We start from the raw sequence: 23,293 nt of genomic DNA on the forward strand, positions 1-23,293 counted from the left end.
CCCTGCGTGCCCTTTCCCCCCCCCCAGGCTGGGTCCAGAGAAGTGTCGGGGTTGCCACTTCTGTCTCCACCGGAGAGCGAGCGCGCCCAGGTGCGCCGGGCCGCGCCCGGGCGGGCGGAGCCGCCGGCGGGAGGCCGCGGAGCCTCGCAGCCATGGGGCCCGGAGAGGCGCTGCCCGCCAGCCCGTCCTGCCGTGCGGGTCAGTGCATGCGGGCCGGGGCACCGCGGGGCGCGGGGGGCTCGGTGTGCGTAGGGTCCGCGGGGCTCGGGACGCGGAGGGTCCGCGGGGCTCGGTGTGCGGAGGGTCCGCGGGGGGCTCGGTGTGCGGAGGGTCCGCGGGGCTCGGGACGCGGAGGGTCCGCGGGGCTCGGTGTGCGGAGGGTCCGCGGGGGGCTCGGTGTGCGGAGGGTCCGCGGGGCTCGGGACGCGGAGGGTCCGCGGGGCTCGGTGTGCGGAGGGTCCGCGGGGCTCGGTGTGCGGAGGGTCCGCGGGGCTCGGTGTGCGGAGGGTCCGCGGGGCTCGGGACGCGGAGGGTCCGCGGGGCTCGGTGTGCGGAGGGTCCGCGGGGCTCGGGACGCGGAGGGTCCGCGGGGCTCGGTGTGCGGAGGGTCCGCGGGGCTCGGTGTGCGGAGGGCCCGCGGGGCTCGGGACGCGGCCGTGCGCTCCTGTAGCCCCCGGTGTCCGGAGCCCCACGTAAGACTTTCCTCCGCCCTGGCGTCGCCCAGTTGTTTCCCGAGGAGTGGCGTGTGTCCGGCGCTGGGGAGGCTCCTGCGCTTCTCCCGCGGCTGCCTCGGGTTAAACATCTTTTCAGCTTTGTTTTGTGCTTTTTGCTGAGTCTCCGCTCCAGGTGTGCAAGGGGAGAATTCCTTGCGGCTTCTCAGTACACCCACTTTTGGCAGGAGCTGCACCTTGGCAAAGGTGGGCTTGGTATTTCCTGGGTGACCGAGAAAGGCGCTTCATGTTTCTGCCAGGAGAGAGCTGAGTCGTGAGCTCATTAGAGATGGTTAAATTATGTCTAATCAAAGCAATTAGTTTTTGAGATGACTTAGGACCAGTATCTTCAGTGGCAGGTTAAGAACCAAGCTGGCTGTCACTAACCAGGGCAAGTCAGTCCTGGACTGCAGAATGACAGCAAGTTAGACGTGTCATAAGCAGGGCATACCACCGGGGTTGCTGGTCTACACAATTCAGATAGAGAATATACAGGTGTTTGAGGGTAAAAAAAAAAAAAAAATAAATAAAATAAAAATAGCTGAAACAAAAAAGTTTAGAAGTTACACCAGCAGCTACCTTGGCTCAGACTGGTTTCCTGTTGCTGTCAGCCTTGAGTCAGAGCTGGGAGAGACTACTTCTGCAAGGAGGAGTTCTGCTGACAGGTTCATGTTTGTTGACATTTGGGAGTAGGAGGTGAAACTTGCTTAGCTACAGAAACTCTGTGCTGGGCAAGGCCAGACAACCTCAGTGGTTTGCCATCTTCCTCAGCATTTCCAAGTGACCCTCAGACTGTTCACAGGGGCAATAAAATAACAGTAATTCCCAGATCAGCCTTCTCTTCCCGTCTCTCAGGTGGTTCTTTGATCAGTGCAGTTACATGCCACTTTTCATGCAAGTGGAACAAATGACCTTTTTTTTTCTTCAACTATGAGAAGCTGCTCAGCGCAATAAACAGAGATCATAAACATTCAAAATTATTCAGTGACAAATCCAATGTTTCTTTGTGAATATAGGCAAAGATTGTAATTCAGAAAGGCGAGAAACAACCTGTGGCAGTCACTGGGTGATTTAGTACAAATGACATGATTAAATTTTCCTTATTTGATGTCGTAATTTATGCTGAGGAATGAAAAACTTTAGAACACAGAAAAAGTAGCAGTAATGTCACGTGAAATGAAATAAGCCTACCATTTCTTCACTGTAGAAACCCAATGCACTGATAAAAAGCTGCCTTTACTGCTGCAGGGAGCTGAAGAGCTGTACTTATCAGGAGTGTTTATCTTCATGGTCTCTTTTAATGAAAGGCAAGAAATGTTACTGCTTCTCACACCATCCTGGTTTAGCATCAGTATAGGTACTGGGAGCTAAGGGATTTAATTCATGTCTCCATAGTTTTTTTGTTGTTGTTTTTGGTTTTTTTGTTTGTTTGTTTTTTCACAGAATAATAGAATACTTTGGATTGGAAGGGACATTTGAAAGCTATTTAAACCAATCCCCGTGCCATGAACAGGGGCATTTTTATCTTGCCCTGGTATGTGTTTACTAAGAGAAAATATATTTATGCTTAAAGGACTTTTCTGTAATTCTTTCTTGTGATTTATTCTTCACTAATTATGTCAAAACAAGTATATGCAAATTTTTCTTCTTCTAAGACTATGCTTAGACTATTACTAATAGTAATGATAAGAGTGTAGAATAGTATCTATCCTACATACTATGCAATAGTAACTGCATTTTGACCTAAGTTCTCTAAGATTTTAATCTTCAGCTGTGGAATATGAACATACCTATCTTGTGGGAATATTTTTATTGAGTCTGACTTAGCAATACAAAACAACTCCTGTTATATGGAAACACTCTTGACAAACAAGGAAATGTGTTTGCACAGCCTTCAAATAAAATTATAACTTCCTGCAGTATGTTTGTTGTATAGTATGGAATGAGAAAACAGGGAGCAGGTACTCACTCTAGTTCCTTACTTGTAAAGGGTGCTGTCTCCCAGAGCATTGCCAGCTGTAAATATGATATTTTTAAGACTTTATGTATTTTAACAATTCCTTGTTAAACTTTTTAAAATTAATTATCCAAGTCTGCTTCTTGTTAATTGTTTAGTGAAGTACTTTTGATTTAACATTTTTATTTCCAGAGCTTACGTGTGAACATCTTTTTCTACCAAGTCTCCAAGTGGCATTTCTTCTTTTGGGAAAGGGGAGAAGAAAAAAAAAAGAAAATAAGGCAGTGTATTACTGATGCTGTCACTCTTCAGGATGAATTGTTCATGTGTTATTTTAATTACAGGGAAAATATGGAAAACAAAACTATTTGTTGCACCCCCTGCTCCCTATGTATCACAGTGGACTGAGCTTTTGTACTTCTGCAAATTGTTTCATATTTTAACATGTCTTCGCCATAAGCCTTCTTGAAAAAAAAAAAAAAGGTTGTTCTTAAAAGTTTTCCAGTCTAGATTCTGTAATCCACACTGGTTGCCTGATGCACTGCACAAACTGAGATGTCAGCCTAGACTGCCTAAGCCCTTTTGCAGCTTTGCTGCCTGACCCCTTCTTCCCCATGCAAAAAAGCAACGAATTTTGTTCTTGGAAATGCAGTACCTGCTCTTCCTTTAGAAACAAATCTAGGCTGATAACAATGATGTCATTCCCACAGACTGTCACCACAGCGATACTGATAATGCTCAGCTGGCTGAGTATGAAGCTTTGGTCTCTGCTCAGGATCATCCATCTCTGCAGCAGTGTTGCAGGGATGGCTGGGGGAACTGTACCCTGTGGCCTGTGATCTACCTCAATACAGGGTTTATTGAAGTTAGATTAAATTTGCTGTGAGGTGTAATGAGAACTTCACCTGAAAAATTTTTTGATTGGCTAAGTAAGACTTGGCTCATACAGTATTCACTGAAGAGTTTTCATAAAATGTCTTAGTGCACATATGTAGTGAGAGTTTGATTTTCCTTCCTTTTTTTTCCATTTGTTTTTCCAATCTCAGCTACCAATGTAAAAAAAAAAAAGAAGCTTTGAATAGCAGCAGGCTTACTTTAACAGGCAAAGTCCAAAATCATGGATTCGGCTATATGTTTGTGGTCTCCGCACAACAAAAAGGAGCCCTTTCATCTTGAGGTTTCAGGTTAGCTTTTAAGATTTTTTTTTTTTTAGTTGAATTTTAAACTAAAGCTAATATTTTTTTGCTGCATTCCTTGGTATTTCCCTTAGTGCTTGTCTGAGCCAATGAAGCGCAAAATACGGATGTAAAATAATGTAATCACCTATGAACTACGGGAGTGGGTAATGACCCAGGGCAGCACTGTGTACATTGTGTGGGTTTTGTGTGCTATTTGCACAGTCAGAAATTACAGGTGCTCTGCAAAGACATGAAAAGGAGTGAGCAGAGTCAGGATAGGGCTCTTCCAGAGCCGGACCTGTGTTGTGAATCATTTAAATCCTTCTTTTTCTGCTTCAGGTGCTCTCTTTTTCTTGCCGTGACTCCTGCCAGGCATGGTGCCAGATCATCAACATGTCTGAGTCACGCTCTCCTCTCCTCACCTCTATGGAGGGGATGGGCAATGAAACAAACTGGAGCATTTCCATGCCTTCTGGAAACAAATACCACCTCTACATTGGCTTGGCTTTGGCTATAGGCTCCAGTATCTTTATTGGTTCTAGTTTCATACTAAAGAAGAAAGGACTTTTGAAACTGGCAGACAGAGGAGTCACCCGAGCTGGTAAGTGATGGTGCCACCCTTGCTCCTGCTGGGGACACAAACGCCTCTTATAACTTGACAAAATCAAAGTTCGAGTCACAGATCACATGTTTAAAACTACTTTAATGGTGATCAGATGTCCTGTCTTGGTAAGGGATGGAGACATGGTATTATTTCCCTGTGTGTGATTACAGGAACTGGGATTTCAGAACTTATAGGACTATGGGAGAGGGGGTATTAAATCTAGTGAGCTGGTGCTATTTCCTCACTGAGAGAAATTAGTTCCCCAAATAGAATTCTCCATTTGTCTTACCCTTCAAAATGCCCTTCTCCCTCTTTTTTCAATCTTTTCTCCCCTCATATGAGATGGAAAGTCTTAAGCTGGTAACTAGGTTTAGCTTTTTGGTTTTGCTCTGCTTTTTTAAAGTGAGTGCAATGAGTTGTAGAAATTATGTTTATTACACAAGTTTCTACAGTTACTACAACTATTCCTTCATCAAAGTCAACAGATGAACAGCTAGAAAAAGAGCAGTTGCACTGTCATAATTTCCTTTGCATGGATTTAAATACATAGCATTAGCAGTTTTTCTTTTGTTTGTTGTGTATATTGCAAAATATTATTCCAGAGAATTTGGTTATTTGAAAAACTCTGATATTAAATATTATATATGCTTATGTTTTACGTAAAAAAAAAAAATGTGCACAGGGGCATTTTTCTTCCTAATTTCTTTCAACCTAAAGTAAAAGGAGAGTCAAACTGCAGTTGACTGTATGAATATATTGGATCTGTCCTGGAAGAGCATTTTGAAACATTTCTTAAGCTCACCAACAATTTTTATAGCATTTTACTTTTGCTTGATACTTCCTCTCTGTGTATATTTAGTCAAATAGCATTTTTTAGAAGTCTAAGTGACAAAGCAGTAGAGTGGTTAATAAAATATCAGTCAAAATCAAATATTCTTCCTCTTGCATCCAGGTAACATGCTCTTTTGGTACTTTTGTTTCTTACAATAAGGTGATCTGTTTCTTCTAAGATAAGGTTATTTTTCTCTTTCAGGACAAGGTGGATATTCTTATTTGAAGGAATGGCTTTGGTGGGCTGGACTGCTATCGAGTAAGTCAGCTCTTTCCTCTCAGCCTATATGTAAATCTGCAAAAAGCAGATTGTTTTAAAGAGATTTATTGTCTGATTTTTCATTCCCTTCACTTAAAAGAAATGTCCTTGCAATCACATTCATGACAAGTTGTTCTCATATGCCATCTTTTCAAATACTATGTTTGGTCTTCAGAGCTCTTTGCAGAATAACCATCTTTGATATCTGATCAAATGCCATGGAATTGAATCTGTCCATCTTCTAGGAGTACTTAGGAGAAGAGTATTTAACTTTCTTCAGCAGTTATTTCTTCCAGCAGAGGTTATGTAGCTAATTTTGAAATGAAAATGTGCATATTTGCTATCATAGCTGTCATACAAAATATTTACAATAGTGTGTAGTTTAATATCCCCCTCCAAGCTGATCCAAATATTCTTTCTTCTGCATTCTTTCTTCTTGCAGTGGGATTAGGAGAAGCTGCAAACTTTGCTGCCTATGCCTTTGCACCTGCAACCTTAGTTACCCCCTTGGGTGCACTGAGTGTTCTCATAAGGTCAGTACCAATTGGGAGCAAGCCTTGGCAAATGAACTGCTCACTACATGAGGGGAAAAGTACTGAAAGTAGAGATTTTTAATAAGAAAACTGAAAAGCAATTCATGGGCAAAAATTGCTTTTTGTTGCTTGGTGGAAAGATATTTTTCCTTATTTAGAACTGAGTTCCCTGGGTAGACAGAATCAAAAGTCTTGCTGCAAAGGCCACTGAATGCCTTCCCAGTAGCCTTCCACATAGATCACAATGTAATTCTTATCAGCATAAACAAGGTATACTGCTGATAGAAGATAATTCCTCTATTCCTAGAGAACTGGAGCTTTTAAAAAACTGTTATCCTGTTATTTGGCTGTGACTAAACTTAAAATAAAAATACAGCATTCCTTCACAGAATGTTTTCAAAAACATTTATATTTATAGGAGCATAATTTCATATTAAGGCACAGTTAGTAAACATTTTGGTTTTGTTTTGTCTTTTTGAAATCTTTCTGGAAAGAAGCAAAGAAAATCTAAGCTTTCTTCTGTATCCACAATTTAAATTTGTGGTTGTTTTGAAACATAAATATCCTTCACAGACTTATTGTTTCCTATGTATAAAGAAAAAAGTTATTTCCAAGTTCTTAAGTACATAGAGTAATGTGGCTATCATAGCAGCAGAAAAGACATGGACTGTGCACACAAAAAATTTATAGGAAATAATCTTTTAGCAAAATGAAATAATATTAGTTTAAATGCAAAACTCTGATTTTTAAGAACTGAGTATATTATATGAAACACTGTGTTTAAAACAACATGCACCACATATTAAAAACAAAAAAATAACCTGAACAAAAAAAACCTCAACCAAACAAACAAAAAGCCCCCTAGGAAGTTTGCAATAATAATCTACCTGCTCAAACTGCAGCTGTTCTGTTATAGCAAAACAAATGTGACTGAGTCCCTGCAGTGGGTGCTGGGGTCAGCGTGTTGGTAGATGCAGATTAACTGGCTGCCTGGCTGCTGCTGTGCAAAAACAGCTTGAGTTGTATTGCCCTCTTCTTTGATGGGGACTGCAATCATTCAAATTTTTATGAGACAGAGAGGTTGTTAGAACTTCATGTCAGTGAACTCATTACCCTTGTGTGAAAAAAAATGTCTGTATTTTGATCAGTGGGTTGAATAATTATTTGTGAGTGTGTTCACACAACAGTAAGCCTGTGTCTGTGCCCAAGGTTGTTCTCTAACAGGCTAATTATGCCCTGCAAGTGGTGTTATTTATGCCATGTTATTGTCCTTAAGTTAAATAATCAACCCCATGGAGGTCCTGTGGTTGATCTCTTTGGAGGGGGAGGCATGCCTTCTCTGTGTTTTGGGGGCAGTCCTGGCAAGCCAGGTAGAAAGTGTGCCTGGGTGGGAGAGCCTGGGGAGGGATGAGGAACAGTTTACAAAACTCATGTGCATTGGTTGTAATGGCGAATAAAGTGCTTCAACCCATTTTTGGAAGAAAGAAATAGCTCTTGCAGTTAATCTACAGTGAGAATGCACACCCTGACCCAGGCAAAAGGAATGAAAAGCTCCTTAGCAATTTGGGCCCTTTTACAACCTGGAGGGAAGCAATGAAGTTTGCTAAACTCCCTAAAACCTGTCCTTACCTTTCTGGTCATGATCAACTTTCTTGGAAACATTCCTTACAATTTGGTTGTTTCAGGCTGGTTTCCCATATATCCAAATTCAAAAGGGGTTGTCTGTTATACTACACAGAGAGATTTTGAATGTCTTCTGTGGCTGGTGGAGCTGAATATTTTATTTCTATTTTGCTGAACAGTGCTATATTGTCATCCTATTTTTTAAATGAAAAGCTGAATATTCATGGAAAGCTGGGCTGTGTACTGAGCATTTTGGGGTCAACAGTCATGGTTATTCATGCCCCAGTGGAGGAGGAGGTCACCTCACTAGATGAGATGGAAAGAAAGCTGCAAGATCCAGGTCTGTATGCAATTGCAGTGAACACATACTGCAGTTCATAGGGAAGTGTCTAGGACACTGAAAACTCTGAGCATGTTTGTGGGCATAGTCTGGTATTCTATCTCATATGCATCACTCTTCCTTCTTTTTTACAGCGTTTGTTACATTTGCTGTTCTCCTAACAGTTGTTGTCCTTGTCCTGATCATTGTTGTGGCTCCAAAGAGAGGTCAGACAAATATACTGATCTACATTTTAATTTGCTCGCTCATTGGTGCCTTCTCTGTCTCATCTGTGAAAGGCCTAGGCATTGCCATTAAACAAATGCTGCAGGGGAAGCCAGCCTATCACCATCCCCTGGTTTACATTTTGGTGGGCATCTTGGTTCTCTCAGTCAGCACTCAGATCAGCTATCTCAACAAAGCACTGGATGTGTTCAACACATCCCTTGTGACGCCCATTTATTATGTGTGCTTCACTACGACAGTGGTGACATGCTCCATCATCTTGTTCAAGGAGTGGAGTAGTATGGAACTGGGCGATATTATTGGAACCCTGAGTGGATTCTGCAGCATCATCATTGGCATTTTCCTACTGCATGCTTTCAAAAACACTAACATCACCTGGAGTCAGTTGATGTCCACTGCTGCTAAAGAACCGTCAGTGCCACAGGGTGAATTTGAAACCAGTCACACTTTGCTGGAGAGCATGGAAGACCCAGCTTTGGCATATGAGGAGGACGACGTTTTATTCTGTCAGTGAAACACTCAAACAGTGTTCATCATCAAAGTATCACAAATTGCAAACTCAGCCCACCCATTTTTACTAGAATGCTCTACTTTTCTGCAGTCTTGTTGACATTTGTCTGTGAGACCTGTTAAGTGTGGACCACTCCTCTTTGTCAGCTATTGGCAGTAACTAGTGAAAATGTTCAGTAACTAGCACGACAGAAACCTGGGGGTAACTATATATTAGGCAATGAAAAACATGATCCTTTTTTTATGCAGCATTTTTTCTTGGGAAATTTTAGCAAAGAAGAGTGGTCTTTGTAAGCCATGTTTAAAAAATGCGATTTTCTTTTAATAATAAAAGACAATCCTTGCTGAAGTGGCAGGTACTCTGCTATTATCTTGATGATGGCCTTAATATATCTGGCTTGCCAGAAATATTAAGGCCATCACCAAGATAATAGCAGAAATTATTTTTATAATTTATTGCCAAGCAAGCTTGCAGATACTCTACATGAAGGATATTCATTGGAGACATAATATGAAGAAAACAATGTTTAACCCCTTTAGTTTTTAATATAAAATTTTATGCAAGATTTTTTATTTTTTGATATTTTGTATGAATATTAATTAGATGTCACAAAAAAATTTAGCAAATACAATTCTTGATACATCTCAGCTTTTCTACCCAAGGAATCCTGAACGGATTATGAATCCCTGAATGTGCCTGTACTTTTTTATTTCTAAACTAAGACTAAGTTTAAGAAAAAGAAAATTCATTAGAGGCCTGAAAACAGTAGCTACTGGCTTAAAAGGTTACACGAGGTTATAGAATTAAGTATTCAAAGGCAGGAGAAAACCAGAACATACAATGAAAAATTTCCACTTTGTTTTATATTTTGAGGATTAAGAAGGGGCTTTACTTATTTCCATACTTCTTCCTAATACAGCCATCTATTAATTAGAACCGATTTAAGCTTTTCAAAATTTTTTCCTTATTTTCTGGGAAAGTATTGTTCTTTATTAATAATAAAGCAGTCCTGTTAATTTTTATTCTAAGTGCAAGATTCATTTTACAATTATTGCACTACTTCTGAAAATACTAGGTAGAGGATGTGCTGTAGGCAAGGGGTGAGAAATGTCAGAATGTCGGGTTTTTTTGAGTTTGGACTTTCCTAAAAAAGTGTATTCACCCCTATTAGATGTTTTACAATATGTTAACCTACCAGAGGCCTTGAAGATTGGTAACTGCACTGTAGTACTGTAGTTCCTCAGTTGTGGTCACTGATCTTCCTGTCACAAAAAAGCTTGCACAGTCCATGGTTTACTCATTACAATCCCCTTTGTTTTCCACTTTAGAAGTAAGTGACTTCAGCAGTCAGATGTGTGGTTGGTGACAAGCTCATCAGAAAGCAGCATTTCCAATCTTTGGATTTTTAAGTGTGAGTCCAGAAAGTTTGCCAGAGCATGCCAGCACTTCCGCAGTTATAAACTGGTTTTAATCAGCTGAAATTTATATGCCAAACAGAACTTCCTCATGAAGCAGGCTATATGTTTTCTAATGTTCAAAAGGTTTAGTAAAAGAGGATGGTTTGGATGGATAGAAAATTGTTCTGCCAAAGAACAAATTGTTCTGCCTTTGCAAAAGGATTGCTGCTTATATTTCATATATTTGTGTGGCATCACCGTTATCCAGCAAGAGGGACATTTTCACCAAAAATGTATTCGCTTTCAAAATATAATGACAATGTATACATTATCAATTTGGAATACTTTTAATCTTGAGTGACGAAATTTGTAGCAATTTTTTGCTGTTAAAATGCTTGTGTTAAAAAAGCTTCAGACAAGAAAATCTACTAACAGTATTTCATTACTTCTTAGTTAATGTAGAGAGTACTTTGGTCTTATTGACCAGATTCAAGCTTCAAAATATTTTTAGTGAGAAACAAGTTTGTTCTTTAACAAAAACTTGAATTGCTTTTCACTCTGAATTACACAATTCAAAGACTAACTGATGAAAATATTGACTGCAAAAAAGAGAAAAAGAAATGCTTTTGCATAGTTCATGGCCCCTTTCTTTGCTTATAGAGTCATCACTGTGGTGTGACCAAATGAGTTATTTGTAAGCAATAGCAACAAGTCCAGTTCTTGAATGGATGTGTGTTGGCACTTTTTAAAGATATGTCATAATACTTTCTTTGAGAAAGATGTGGACTCCTTCTATACCAACTGCTGGGAATAATTAACTTACACCAAGCAAAATTCCTATATTTTCTACTGAACCTGTGTATCTGATATTATACGTAAACAATAGTAATTTATACATAAATTTTATATATATATGTGTGTGTGTGTATATAGATATAATATTTTGTATATTTACATATAAATATATGAAATTATACATAAATAATATATACATGTTATATGTTATTTATACATAAAGAATAATAATACTAAAAATAGCAACTAATGATAAAATTTTGTTTTTTCTAACAATGTCAAAAAAACAAAGTTAATGGTTATTTTCATGGTGTAAGAAATCCATCATTGTAGAAATTAATTAGTGATTAATTTTTTTTTATAAAAACATTTTTTGTAAGAGATGCTATTTTTAAATGTTTATATTTAGTTACTAGTTTGGAATAACTTTGATTTTTTTTAAATTGAAATTATGCTAATATTTCTCTTGTAATAAATTATTCATGGTTATGTACTAAATTATCTGTGTTTTTTAAACAAGGGCTAAAAAAAGAGTATAATTCATATTTCTAAACTAGAGAGGAAAACCCAAAGCTAATGTATTAGGCATGTCTGTGTCACAGCCAGTCTCAGTGGAGGGTGTTTCAGTGAGTTGTCAGGTTTTCCAGGCAGTGAAATAAAGAACACTATATAAAGTAATTAGATGTGTTTTGGTATGTAGGACAAATAGTTAAGAAGGAGAACAAAGCAATCCTCAATATATTGCTAACCAAATTACAGCTTTTAAATGCTGATACTAAACAAATCTTGGCAGCTACTCATTATTACCATATCTCAGGACAAATTAATGGGCAATTAAGTTCCTTAAATAGCTGCACCAACTAAATTTAGGTAGGTCAAGAAGACTTGGATAGGTTAAAAAATCTGTATGATTTTGGAAGGAAATACATCAGTTACCAGTTTCTATAGAAATCTGCTCTACCATCTTCATTTTCCAGCCACACTTGAAAGAACCATGCTATAAAAGAAATCTTCATCCCAAGGGGTACGTATTCAAAACTTCAAACTCTACTCATCAGGGTTGCATCCTGGAGCTATATGGGGAATTGCATGCTTCTAGAAAATGCTGCTCTCTCATTCTTTAAATTCCAGCAAAATAAAACTGGCAAGTGTGCTAGAAAATATCCTTCCAGCAGGGCATGTTTGCAGTAGCTGACTCCTTTTGGGCAGGTTTTAGAAGTGTGCCATGGTTCAGAACATGGCTGGGAGGCTGAGCAGGAGCCAGAGTGGTGGTGCATGAGGAAGGAGGGATGGTGATGAGCTTTGGTGCCTGTAGGGCCTCCCATCTGTGAAGTCTGCTGGGGGAGATGGGGAGGAGGGAGAAACTGGTCTGAAAACCAAATAGCTCTGAAAACAAGTGTCACCGGCCCTGTACACACTAGTAATTGGTCTGCATTGCTTCTCAGGAGTACTATTGACAAGTGAATTAATTTCACTTTCTGAAAATAAATTCAATTTAGTTAATAATGCATCTTTTTATAGAAAAAAGATGTATCCTAAGTGGCTGGCTCACAAAAGCTGGGAGTTCTGCTGTTTTTTCCTCCCAGATATAATACAGAATTGTTCCAAGTTTTCTGATTTTTGATCAGCACACAGTAGCTAAATTTTTACAAATTCTGAACACTCTGACAGCCTTTGATGGAAGCTTCCCTGTCTGGAGGTGTGTTCTTTACTGCTCTTTCCAGATCTCATTATCATCACAAGGAAGTTTAAAAAAACCAGCAGATATCTCTTTATGGTCAGTGACAAGGATGTCACTCACTATTCATCCATTTTTTGCCTGTTAGAATATGGTTTGAATTTGAACTGAGCTCACAGTCACCATGAGGTCTAAGGTGGCCTACTCAATCTTTATGTAAGGGTGTAGGTGTTCTGGTGAATAAATACACTGTAAATACCTGACCTTTGTACTGCAGACCATTTCTTGCTGCCAATTAAGCACCAGTTTCACTGAGTCTCAAGCAAGTTCTTGTGTTTTTCATTTATTTACTGTCAGCTTGATGATAGCAGCTGTTAAATTTATTCTGTGTCAGAATATTAATAACATCTTCAATTTTTTCCCCAAGCAACCTACAAAAATATTATATTGGGAAGTGGAAGCCAGGTAGGCAAGCCTTATTGGCTCCAGTTATTAGACCAGCATGTTTCCAGGATGGGTGCACAATCACCATGGGACAGCTCAGTGAGACAGGCAGGAGCAAGGTGCTTTGAGTACATAAACCTAATGGAGCTGGTTTTTACTGCATGGTGCTGTAACGTATTCCACATCAACTTGCAGTAATATGGCAAACCAGTTTTACAAGAACTGCTTAAAAAGATGTTTCATATATTATTCAAAGTCCCCATGTACTTTATATTGTGGAGAGAATTTGAATTTCACATTTATAGCCCATCATCTCCTGAAAAGCTTTGCACTTCTGTGGCTTGGGCATAAACTGTGGTGAGCTCCATGTGTGTACTGTGCTGTTATCTCAATTTTGGCTGAGGGAGCAGAGCCAGGACAGCTGACCTGATGTGGCCAAGGGGATATTTCATACCATAGAATGACATGACCAATGTATAAACTGGGAGCTGCTGGTCACTCCCTGTGGATGGGCTGGGCACCAGTCAGCAGGGGGTGAGCACTGGTACTGTGCATCACTTGTTTCCCTAGGGTTCTATTCCTCTCTCTTTCTCCTTTTAATCACTATTGCTATTGTTACATCTTACTTTGTTTCAGTTAATAACCTGTTCTTATCTCAACCCACAAGTTTTACCTTCTGCTTCTCTATCCCACCAGGGCAGAGGCCATGAGCAAGCAGCTGCGTGGTTCTGTTGCCAGCTGGGGCTAAGCCACAACAGTTATAGGTCTGCATTCAGTCATAGGTCTGATATAGGGTTGAATGCTCATAAATAAATTGATTATGAAAGTAAACAGTGGCATCAGTTACTGGCAATTATTCTGGGAAGTTATATGGAATAATGAGAATATCATGGTTTACTTAATGCAGAAATGCCTTAGAAGTGTGTTTGAAGGTCTTCCCAAAAGTTCAAACAGTGGGACTAACAACTTCCTTTCCCAAGGGTTGATGACTATCAATATGCTATTGCAGTAAGGATGACTGATTACTGCCAGGACTATATTTGATTATAAAATGCCATCATCCTTTGGAAATTCATATTTTTGTGGGGGTTTCTATATTTAATTTTAATGTTACAATTATTTTTAAAATTTGGAAATAAAAAATTAAACTGTGACTCAATTTGTGACCGAAATTAAATTGAAGTAATTAGTTCTTTATCTAGCACGTTTTACAAATTTTATCTACAAAGCCCTATAAAACTAAATATTGTGATGTATTTACCTATAAATAATTCACAATACAATCACATATTGCCAAGAACATATTTATTTGGAATGATCTGACTATTTTGCTTTAAATAATTATAAATTCCATCTACCTTTCCTTCCCTACAACATATTTGTGTTGACCATAGTTAAGATTTAAAATTAAAAGTGAATAATAACATAAGTAGTAGGGTCACAGACGTGTCCATGTAAGGTATCATAGGATCCATCTGAGCTTTACTGTCAGGTTCCAGTTTTAACTTGCCCATTAACCATTCTGGGCATTTGCAAGGGGAGGGATAAGGCACTGCTTTGTCCAAGTAGTGGGTCCAGGCACACGTGTGGGCACTGCTCCAGCAGCCAGTCACTTAGCTTGCTGTCCCTTGGACAGAGCCCTGCTCTGCTTCTCCAGGGCTGGATGCTTTGTAGTGCACAAGGACCTGCCTTTAAAAGTGACCTAACCAGAGCTTATCAGAGGTTTTTTCATCATCCTTGCTGCTGCCAATCAGCATTCCCTGGTGCATGAGTCATAGCAAGTATAAATAATGTAATAACATTGATACAAGAATTAGTGTAGCTCTGAACAAAATAATGAATAAAAAGATCTATAAGGTGAATAGGATTGGTTACTGCTTTTCAGACAGACTTTTCTCCCTACCATGAAAACAAAGCCTTGAGAGGCTCAAATCAGCGTCCTGGAGTATCTTTCTCAAATAAGAAAAACTGTGCCAAGACCAAGCAGCTGCTTCAATATGTAGGATACTGATACTGTGATTTAGGTAGAGACCTCTCTAAAAGGTTGAGGTTTTCTGTACTAGCTACATTAGTGGCGTGTTTAATGTTAACCTTTCAGAAAATATATTGGTATAAAATCTGTGATTATGTCATCTCTGTTAGATCTGTGAGGGTCACTGTTAACTCTGCAAAAGTAGGACGTCCTTCAGGTTTCTGGAAAGAAAAGCAGAGGATAAACTTGTGTTAGCAGGTTGGTTAATTATAGTACCAGATTTCAGAAATTAGATATAAGTACATATGAGATACCACTTTAAAATTATATTTCATTTTATTAAAACATAAGAAAAGATCAAGCATGTCATTTTAGAGAAAAAAAATTCCTGTTACTCATGACACCAGCAGCATGACCACAGACACTTGTAAAAAAATTCCTGAAATTTCTTTATACTTAGTTCAATGCTGGAACAGAATTCTTATGGATTTCTTCCTGCAGTACCCCTGCCTGTCAGGAAAACATGGTACTCAGGAATGCTTCCTGTGCTTTTGGAAAAGGATCTTCACTGCTGTATAATTTGAAGTGCTGCTGCTCAGTATGGAACAAACTCCTCTCTGGTGGCAGACAGGAAAGAAAACTTCTTCCCTATGATCTCTCTGCTGGCTGGCACCTTCATGGACATTTGCAGTAAGCAGGCAAGCTGGATGTAATTTAGATTTCCATCTCTTAAGCATTTTTTTTTTTAACTCAGGATTTTAAAATTTTATTCAGAGTAGGAGACAGTGGTAGCGACAAGACTGTTCAGCTACTCAATGTGTATGCCTGCACATTTACATGAAAAAATTGCACACAAAGCTCTTCTGAAAGGACTTTTAACCTAAAATAAAGATTTGTTTCTTCTAGAGACTAGAGAAAGAGGGCCCTTAAGGGATTAATCAGATGGAGAAGTTGATGAAATCAGTGTTTTGTTACCAATAAAGGAAATAGTAGGTGCTGGACATATGGCGAAAGAACATGAAATACTAAATCAGCTTGGAGAGGGTGAAAGAGGTGCAGCCTAGGGGCTGTACTGATGTACAGAGATACTGATACACACTTGAAATAGGAGTTTCAAAATCTACATTTAGTGGGAATATCCACTTGGTATATGCATGTGTTACCATTCAGAGCAGATCTACAGAGAACCATGCATGATACAAAGGCACAAAAAAGGTATCACATTGGACCCAGCAGAGAAACATGACAACAGTGGCATATTCCAACCCAGGGATGGTCTAGATCTGTTGTACTGATAGTGTGCTCTATATTTCTTGGCTGCAACAGTCAAAAGAAGCAGAGGCTTGTAAACTTTGGTGTGATTTGTGAAAAACATTGTTGGAGATGCTGAGAATGCCACAGATGTGAAAAAAGGATTTCATATCTTGAGCTTTTAAGATTGCTTTTATATCCATGTTAAAAATTAAGAATAAAGTTAATACCTCAGGGGGAAAAAAAATGGGGAACAAACCTCATGCCAGCAGCTGTACATGACTTTGTACACAGGAAGTGATGCCAAATGTGGTCGATAAAGTCGGTTACCCTGAGAAATCTCACGGACAACTTCAGCATTTGACTTGGTTTCAAAAGGCATTTTGCCTCCCGTGAAAACTTCCCACATCAGTACACCTAGAAGTGAACCAAGAATAGGTTTAGGACAAAACAAAAGATGCCGAACACACAAGCTTTTAACAAAATTAGGAGAATAAAACCACTCCTGATTCTTCTGTGTGTTGAAAAATGAATAAAAATACAGGCAGCCTGAGCTGAATGAAGGATACAACCCAAAAAATTTCAACTAATATAATTCTGCTCTCTTTTAAGTCTGATAAGGTGATGGTCCATGAAACTCAGATGAATATGTTTGGCTGATGAGGACTTATCAGAAATGCACATTTCAGTCAAAATCTACTTTTTGACCTCTACTTTCAAAACCTTCTGAATGAAAAATCCATTTGTCCAATATAAGCAAACTGAAAAATGGAAAGGACTGAAGTTTAAGATGGGTAGCATGGGTAAAAGTTTACACTTTCCTAAATCACATCAGTAGTTTTAGGGAAGCATGGTTGCCCTTTCACCTAATCAACTCACCAAATGACCAGACATCTGATTTGCTGCTATATTTTTTGAAATGAAAGACTTCAGGAGATGACCATTTGACTGGAAACTTGGCACCTGAAGAGCTGATATATTCATCATCAATGACATACCTGAAGAATAAGAGGAAACCACATATATTTGAATGAGTGACATTTCCACAAAAGGGTTAGAATTCCAGAAAAATAGTGTCAATTTGGAAAAAACAAAATTATATCACTATTTTAGTGTAAAATGTACATAAAAAAACACGCACGGAAAGCTATGCGCTTAAAGTAATTTCTGTTTAAATTAATGATTTGGATTATTCATCAGAAATATGTCAGAATAAAACATTTTTATATGAGCATAAGACTGACAGGATGGTTATTATTGTCATATTTTGGGTGTATATTAATGCAACACAACACTTTATCATGGACAAGAAAATCCGCAGCAATAAGTAATTAGTCTTTTTTTAAAAGGATCCATATTTTCAACTGCTTGTTCTACCCAAATAAGACTCTTGCTGTCCATCTTTGCAGATGCCATATCAGGGACGTTGTTACCAATGCAACATATAAAGAAATGTTCATCACGTTTGAGACAACAGTTCTTGTAGGTGCACTAAAGTAATTGTTCTTCCCCAAGATTATAGGAGCTGACCTCCCAGATAAAATGAAATTATGTGCCTAATGCAGGCATTCATAGGGCAACACTTTAAATGATTACTAGGCTGACCCCAACATATTTACAAACTCTGGGCTCATTGTCCAAGTATTAATGTTCCTGAGCAGATAACAGATGTGCAGTACACATTTATTCTCGGGGAAAGCATAAAGGTAATTTTTTTAAAGCACCTTTTGACAGAGGTCATATTGAAATAAATAATCTTTTTGCCTCACTTTCTCATTTTGGTGCAGGGATGGAAACATGGGAGGCTGTTGAATAAGGAACATATGAAATAGCAGTACAAAATAATCTACAGTAGCTGTTGTGTGAATTCTGAATAATTAGGTTGTGTTCCCATCATTTCTCCACAGCCTCCCCAGGAAAATGAATCCTAGAGCCACACCACTGATCTCCACTTTGTGGCCACAGTGAGCCACTCAGGTCCATTATTCTTAGGGTGGACCCTGACAGCCACCTTGGTCTTACTGTATTTTCTGATTCATCTGAATAAGTCTAGAGCCCTGATACTGACCTTATCCTTTTGGGGAGCAGTATAACCATGGTACAGGATAGCCCTTTGAAGAACAAGTCCTTAGCTACAAACTGCTAGGGTGTTGTAAGCCTGAGGTTAGAAATAGGAGGCAAAGCCGAAGGAGCATGGCCGTGCTGACCTAACAACTTGTAGCCACAAGGTAAGTGTCACCACAACCTTCTGCTCAGAGCCACTGATGGTCTTACAAGCTCATCTGCTTCCTAAGCGAGCTGATTCAGTCTGCTAACCCATGGTAAAAACAGCCAGTAAAACACAGAAGTGGAGAGCTTTGTTCTGGGCTTGCAAGAGGAAAGAAGAAAGAAGAAAGCCCATTTGGTTAGCATTCAGTCATTTGGCCAGCTCATCTGTGTCCTCTGAGGAAAGTCTGTGAGGCTAGAGCTATGTTTCTCAGGCTGCTGCCTTTCAGAGTTGAGAGTGCTCTCTTTCCTCACTTTGGCTGCTTCTATCACTAAGCAGGAAAACCACATCCCTGCTAGAGCAGCACGTATCACACTTCCCACCCACATGGTCCTCCCAGCATCCTGCCTCACCCACTCAGCTACCGCTGCCTCCAGAGGTCAGCACCAGCTCCCACCTCTGTCCCTAGTGACTTTCTGACCTCCATACTGCTCAGGAAAGCTGGGGAACTTTTTTCTTCAAGCTTCTGGCTACCCTGTGCACTCTGGGCATTTCTCTGTCCATAAACACCTCTGACATTTACCTGGCACTTTGTTTACCTATCTTGCACTCACCAAGAGCAAGAGGAGGACGCAATATCCAGTTCATGGTACAGTGGTTAAACATCATTACAATTTTCATCAGGATTCAATAATTACCCACAGTGGGATTCCTCAAACCAGTGAAGCAAGCAGTGAGGTTAACTAAAGATCATACTGCAGTTGTCTGAGAATAGGTTCTCACAAAACTTTTCTCAATGGCCTCGTACCTTGCCATGCCAAAGTCAGATACTTTAACAACATGTTCCACATCGACCAAACAGTTTCTTGCAGCCTGGGGAAAATGGGAGAAACACATCTGAAATCTGTGCTAAAGAATTTTAAGAGCAATACAGCAGCTGATTATATTTGCTTCAGCTCATGCTGTTTAGATCTGAAAGGAGATAAGTGTATTGGTCAAAAATATTAGTTAATTTTTGTATTAGTGAATTTTTGACTCTGAGTCAGTGAACATATTTCACTACTGTGTAGTTACACATACATAGCACATAGCAACTTAAATGTTTGTAGTATGACTTGCAATATTACATACAATTGCAATACTTACATATTCTTGAATGGTGAAAGACTTTTAGGCTGCAGTCTAATGATCCAACCAGATATTTTCCTGAACATCAACACTAGGGACAATGAGTGTAATTTTTTAAATTTGTTTTGTGATGTTTTCATTACATAAATCAGGAACCTCCTGATAATTTAAAAGATTTTATTTCTTTATGCAGATAGGTAGGAGAGGAGGATTTCCTTTCTACATCCAAATGTAAGCATTGAAAAAGTATCAAGGAGTAAAAAAATAAACTCCTTTCCTTTAATTCCCTGCCTATGGGCAGAAAAGCCATTCATATATTCCAGCATTAATGAATGGCTGTAGGGAGCAAAAAAATATAGATAGAAAAATATTTCAATTTTTTTAAATTCTCATTGTTGCTGACCTTTTGTAATGCTGTGATTTTTGTTGTGTTCTAATCACTTTTGTATTGAGATGTCCTAATAATAGATAGTTCCATGTAATATCCTAATTTTCTCTGACCTCTCAAGGGGTTTTTCCAATGGAAAAACTTCTCTCAAGTAGTTTTTTGAGCTGTCCATGGGCAAAACAACAGCTGAAAAGTTTGGGCTTGCCTTATTAGATCCTAAGTGCTGAAGTCTTACAGGATTAAACGCAATAGGATTAATGTCCCATTAAATGCAACAGCACATTCTTTACTGCAAATATTTCATGAGAACTTCAGAAAACCTGTTGTACTTACCAAATCACGGTGAATAAAGCCATTTCTTTCCAGATATTCCATCCCTTCACAAACATCCTGGCACATGCTCAAGAGAACATCTCTGCTGAGTTTTCCCCGCCTTTGCCGAAGGTAATTGAGCAGGCAACCATTTTCCATGAATTCAGTCACAACATAGAGAGGTTTGTGATGTGTGCACACTCCATAAAGCTGGACCAGCTTTGGGTGGGAAAGTTTCCTGTTTAAAATCACATTTTAGACAGTCTAATATTTGTTCATGGCAGGTAACTAAACCTTTGAGTCTCATGATGGTTTTGAAAAATATTTTCACTACTTAATAAACAGTGTCCTATTCAGCTGTCTTCAGAGTTCTCCCAATACTTACATTTCTATCTACAACTTCCTCCAAAAAGATCACTCTGTGAACTCATAATTGTTCATCAGTTATATAAACACAGTGAATGCAAAGTTTGATTTGGTTGATGCAAAATGGAAAGGTCTAGTTACACTTGGCTTTCAGGCAGGGGCCTTGACCCTGCAAGGGTTCATCTCTTCTGGGCTTTGCCAAGACCTCATGTGAATACTTTCCTAATTTGCAAAATTTGCATGTATGGCAATACGGTTTCTCAAAAGCTTTAGTTGGATAGAAGCTCTGCCAATGTTCCTAGAGATACTGAGTTATGGATTAAAGAATAGTTGTAGGAGCACATTTACATTTTAGCAGAACTTTTGTTCCCCACTGAGCTCCACAGTACAAAGCAAGGCACACTCTAAAGAAAGTCTGGGCATAGGAAGCATCTGCATCAGCTTGGTTCAGACCTTTATGCCAGCCTTTCTGTCCCACACATCCAGCATTCCCATCAAACTGCTTTGTTTGTTTGAAATGGAATTAGGCTATATTTATCTCTTGGTAAACTGATATAATAGCTTTTGTACTTACATCATCAGTTTGGCCTCCTCTATGAAATCATCTTCAGACATTGCACCTTCATTGATTGTTTTGATGGCAACCTTGATAGTCTCTTTCCATTTACCAAGATAAACAACTCCAAACTGCCCACGCCCAAGTTCTTTCAGTAACAACAGTTCAGATGGGTTTAATCCCCACTCCCCTGCAAAAGGAACCCAATATGTCAGGAGAGTCAGGCCAGCTTTCCTGAGCCATGCTCCAGGAGACACACCTTGCTGATGGCAGTTAATGAACACTGCAAAACATTGCACTTGTTTATCAGCTATAGGATGCGCTTTAAATATCTTAGAATTTTCAGTGGCTCAGATATGTTTAAATAGAAATGCTATTTTACAGCTTAAAGAATGTGATTAGTAATTTTGCATAATATAGGAATGTCCGAGGCTTTAAGATAAGGCAATTGTTTAGCTTTGATTACACATGAGAACCATTATGGCATTATGATATGCGATGTTTTGAGCTACAAACCAGTTCCAGATGGAGAGTATAGCTACAGAAAGAGTCACCGGCTACCTGTATTGTAATAACTGCAATAGTTCAACCCTCCAGAAATATTAAGATTGAGATTGATGGGAACATGAAAGATACTGTTTTGGAGGTTCCAGTTGTCCCATAGATGGTATGAGATTCCTGATCTATATACACAAAACTGGCATTTATTGCTTGTTTGTTTTAATACCACATAAGATCCCATTCTTATTTTCAAAACCTGCAGAATTGACAGAGAAAATCTTCCCCATAAATAGTATTAATTTCAGGTTTCAGTTTTGGTTTCCTAAGCATACATAAATCAAATAGTCTTTCAAAAGCTATTAAATGTCTATTTGAGTCTTAGGTTTGCTTAGAAAAGTCCAAATAGCTCTGAATGCACTGGTGGTTGGAACAGAAGCACAACAATCACTGCACAGAAGCAGCTCAGTCAAGTGTCTTATTTGGTACTGACACCTTACACTGTTTATGCGTTTATTATTACCAAAGAATTTCACAGATACAACTTAATTATTAAGCTGGGTGAATATGAGTGAAATTCTTGCCTCGGCAGAGAGACAAATCTCCTTCAAAAGAAGATAAAAAATGTACCGTAACTCAATCCTGCGGTTTCTGGTGAAGTACATCCATCTGATCCGACTGGATGTCGGAGACGTGTGATAAGACCTGTAAAGGACAAAGCCACAATATTCTGCTGACAAATTACTTAATTTTAAAATACACTACATCATAGCTCTTCTCAAACAAAACTACTTGGAATCTGATGCAAATTTCTTATTTCTTGAAGTTACAGTTTGCTCAGATAAAACACTACATTAAGAAGAAATGGAGAAAGACTATTTAATAGGGCCCTGACTACAAAAGCACTTCTACTTTCATAAAGCCAACAGTAATACTCTTGCTTTTTTGTATTTAAATGAACTCTAAAATACTGTATCAACAACCTAAGCAGGGTCTGCCAGCATGACTTCCAGGTTTGAAATATTTTTGTGTCTGTCATTTATTTTCTTTGCATTCATAAGCCAAGCCAACAGTGCTAGTGAATACATCCTGAGTTCATTGATTCTTCAAATTATTACTTTTAGGGCAATTCTGCTAAAAGTTTCCTACAATTCTCCTCCCTCCAGCAAAAGGCTCTGTCCATTCCCATATCTTCCTCTCTGTGCAAGGGATCTCTATGTGTTTTCCCATCTTCCCTCATTCAGAGTAAAACCATGTTATATTGTATTAAAATGATGGGCAGAACCAAGGTGAAGAGGTTTTTTTATGCTAAAAATTATAAAAATCTGCCATCAGCCAACAGTTAGAGGTGTCTAACCCTGGTAAGCTGAACACCAGTGTTAGAGAGTCCTTGTGCTCCCTAATTCTGCCCTTGATTGTTTGTGGTATGGGTTGTTTTTTTTTCAAAATCAGTAGAATGCTGCCTGCTGATGCATAGCATTGCTCCTGCTTTTATTAGATTGCATGCATGCAGGTCCATGTCGTAGACAAT

At 39.1% G+C, this 23,293-nt stretch overlaps 2 protein-coding genes across 7 annotated transcripts in view; one reads left to right on the forward strand and one right to left on the reverse strand.

Annotated features, from left to right (window-relative positions):
* The first annotated feature begins 52 nt into the window (after positions 1-52).
* NIPAL1 (NIPA like domain containing 1) lies at positions 53-17,545 on the forward strand. Of its 4 annotated transcripts, none has more exons than XM_085577856.1 (7): positions 53-198; positions 2,154-2,244; positions 4,185-4,446; positions 5,483-5,539; positions 5,982-6,072; positions 7,875-8,035; positions 8,170-17,545. In XM_085577856.1, exons 3-7 carry the CDS (start codon positions 4,239-4,241, stop codon positions 8,772-8,774), a joined length of 1,122 nt encoding a protein of 373 aa, XP_085433982.1. In that variant the 5' UTR covers positions 53-198; positions 2,154-2,244; positions 4,185-4,238; the 3' UTR covers positions 8,775-17,545. The 4 variants fall into 4 exon arrangements, with proteins under 4 accessions (XP_085433982.1, XP_085433983.1, XP_085433981.1 ...); XM_085577855.1 differs by lacking the exon at positions 53-198 and adding an exon at positions 638-917; XM_085577857.1 differs by lacking the exon at positions 2,154-2,244 and having other exon boundaries at positions 71-198.
* Positions 15,142-23,293, reverse strand: part of TXK (TXK tyrosine kinase) — a 20,897-nt gene continuing 12,745 nt past the window's right edge. For all 3 annotated transcript variants that reach the window (XM_085577853.1, XM_085577852.1, XM_077782576.2), the window contains 7 exons: positions 22,393-22,467; positions 21,283-21,454; positions 20,364-20,580; positions 19,323-19,387; positions 17,188-17,306; positions 16,568-16,725; positions 15,142-15,278 (listed from right to left, as the gene is read on the reverse strand). In XM_085577853.1, coding sequence (XP_085433979.1) covers positions 15,210-15,278; positions 16,568-16,725; positions 17,188-17,306; positions 19,323-19,387; positions 20,364-20,580; positions 21,283-21,454; positions 22,393-22,467 — 875 coding nt within the window. In that variant the 3' untranslated portion in view covers positions 15,142-15,209. The remainder of the gene's footprint in view (positions 15,279-16,567; positions 16,726-17,187; positions 17,307-19,322; positions 19,388-20,363; positions 20,581-21,282; positions 21,455-22,392; positions 22,468-23,293) is intronic.

This window comes from Lonchura striata, chromosome 4, assembly GCF_050655825.1.
Source record: "Lonchura striata isolate lonStrDom1 chromosome 4, ASM5065582v1, whole genome shotgun sequence".
NCBI classification, from domain to species: Eukaryota; Metazoa; Chordata; class Aves; order Passeriformes; family Estrildidae; genus Lonchura; species Lonchura striata.

Coding starts and splice junctions, on each gene's coding strand:
- NIPAL1 (XM_085577856.1), top strand. CDS start 4,239: ATGTCTGAGTCACGCTCTCCTCTCCTCACCTCTATGGAGGGGATGGGC. Junction 4,447..5,482: donor CAGAGGAGTCACCCGAGCTG/GTAAGTGATGGT, acceptor TTTCTCTTTCAG/GACAAGGTGGATATTCTTAT. Junction 6,073..7,874: donor GCACTGAGTGTTCTCATAAG/GTCAGTACCAAT, acceptor TTTGCTGAACAG/TGCTATATTGTCATCCTATT.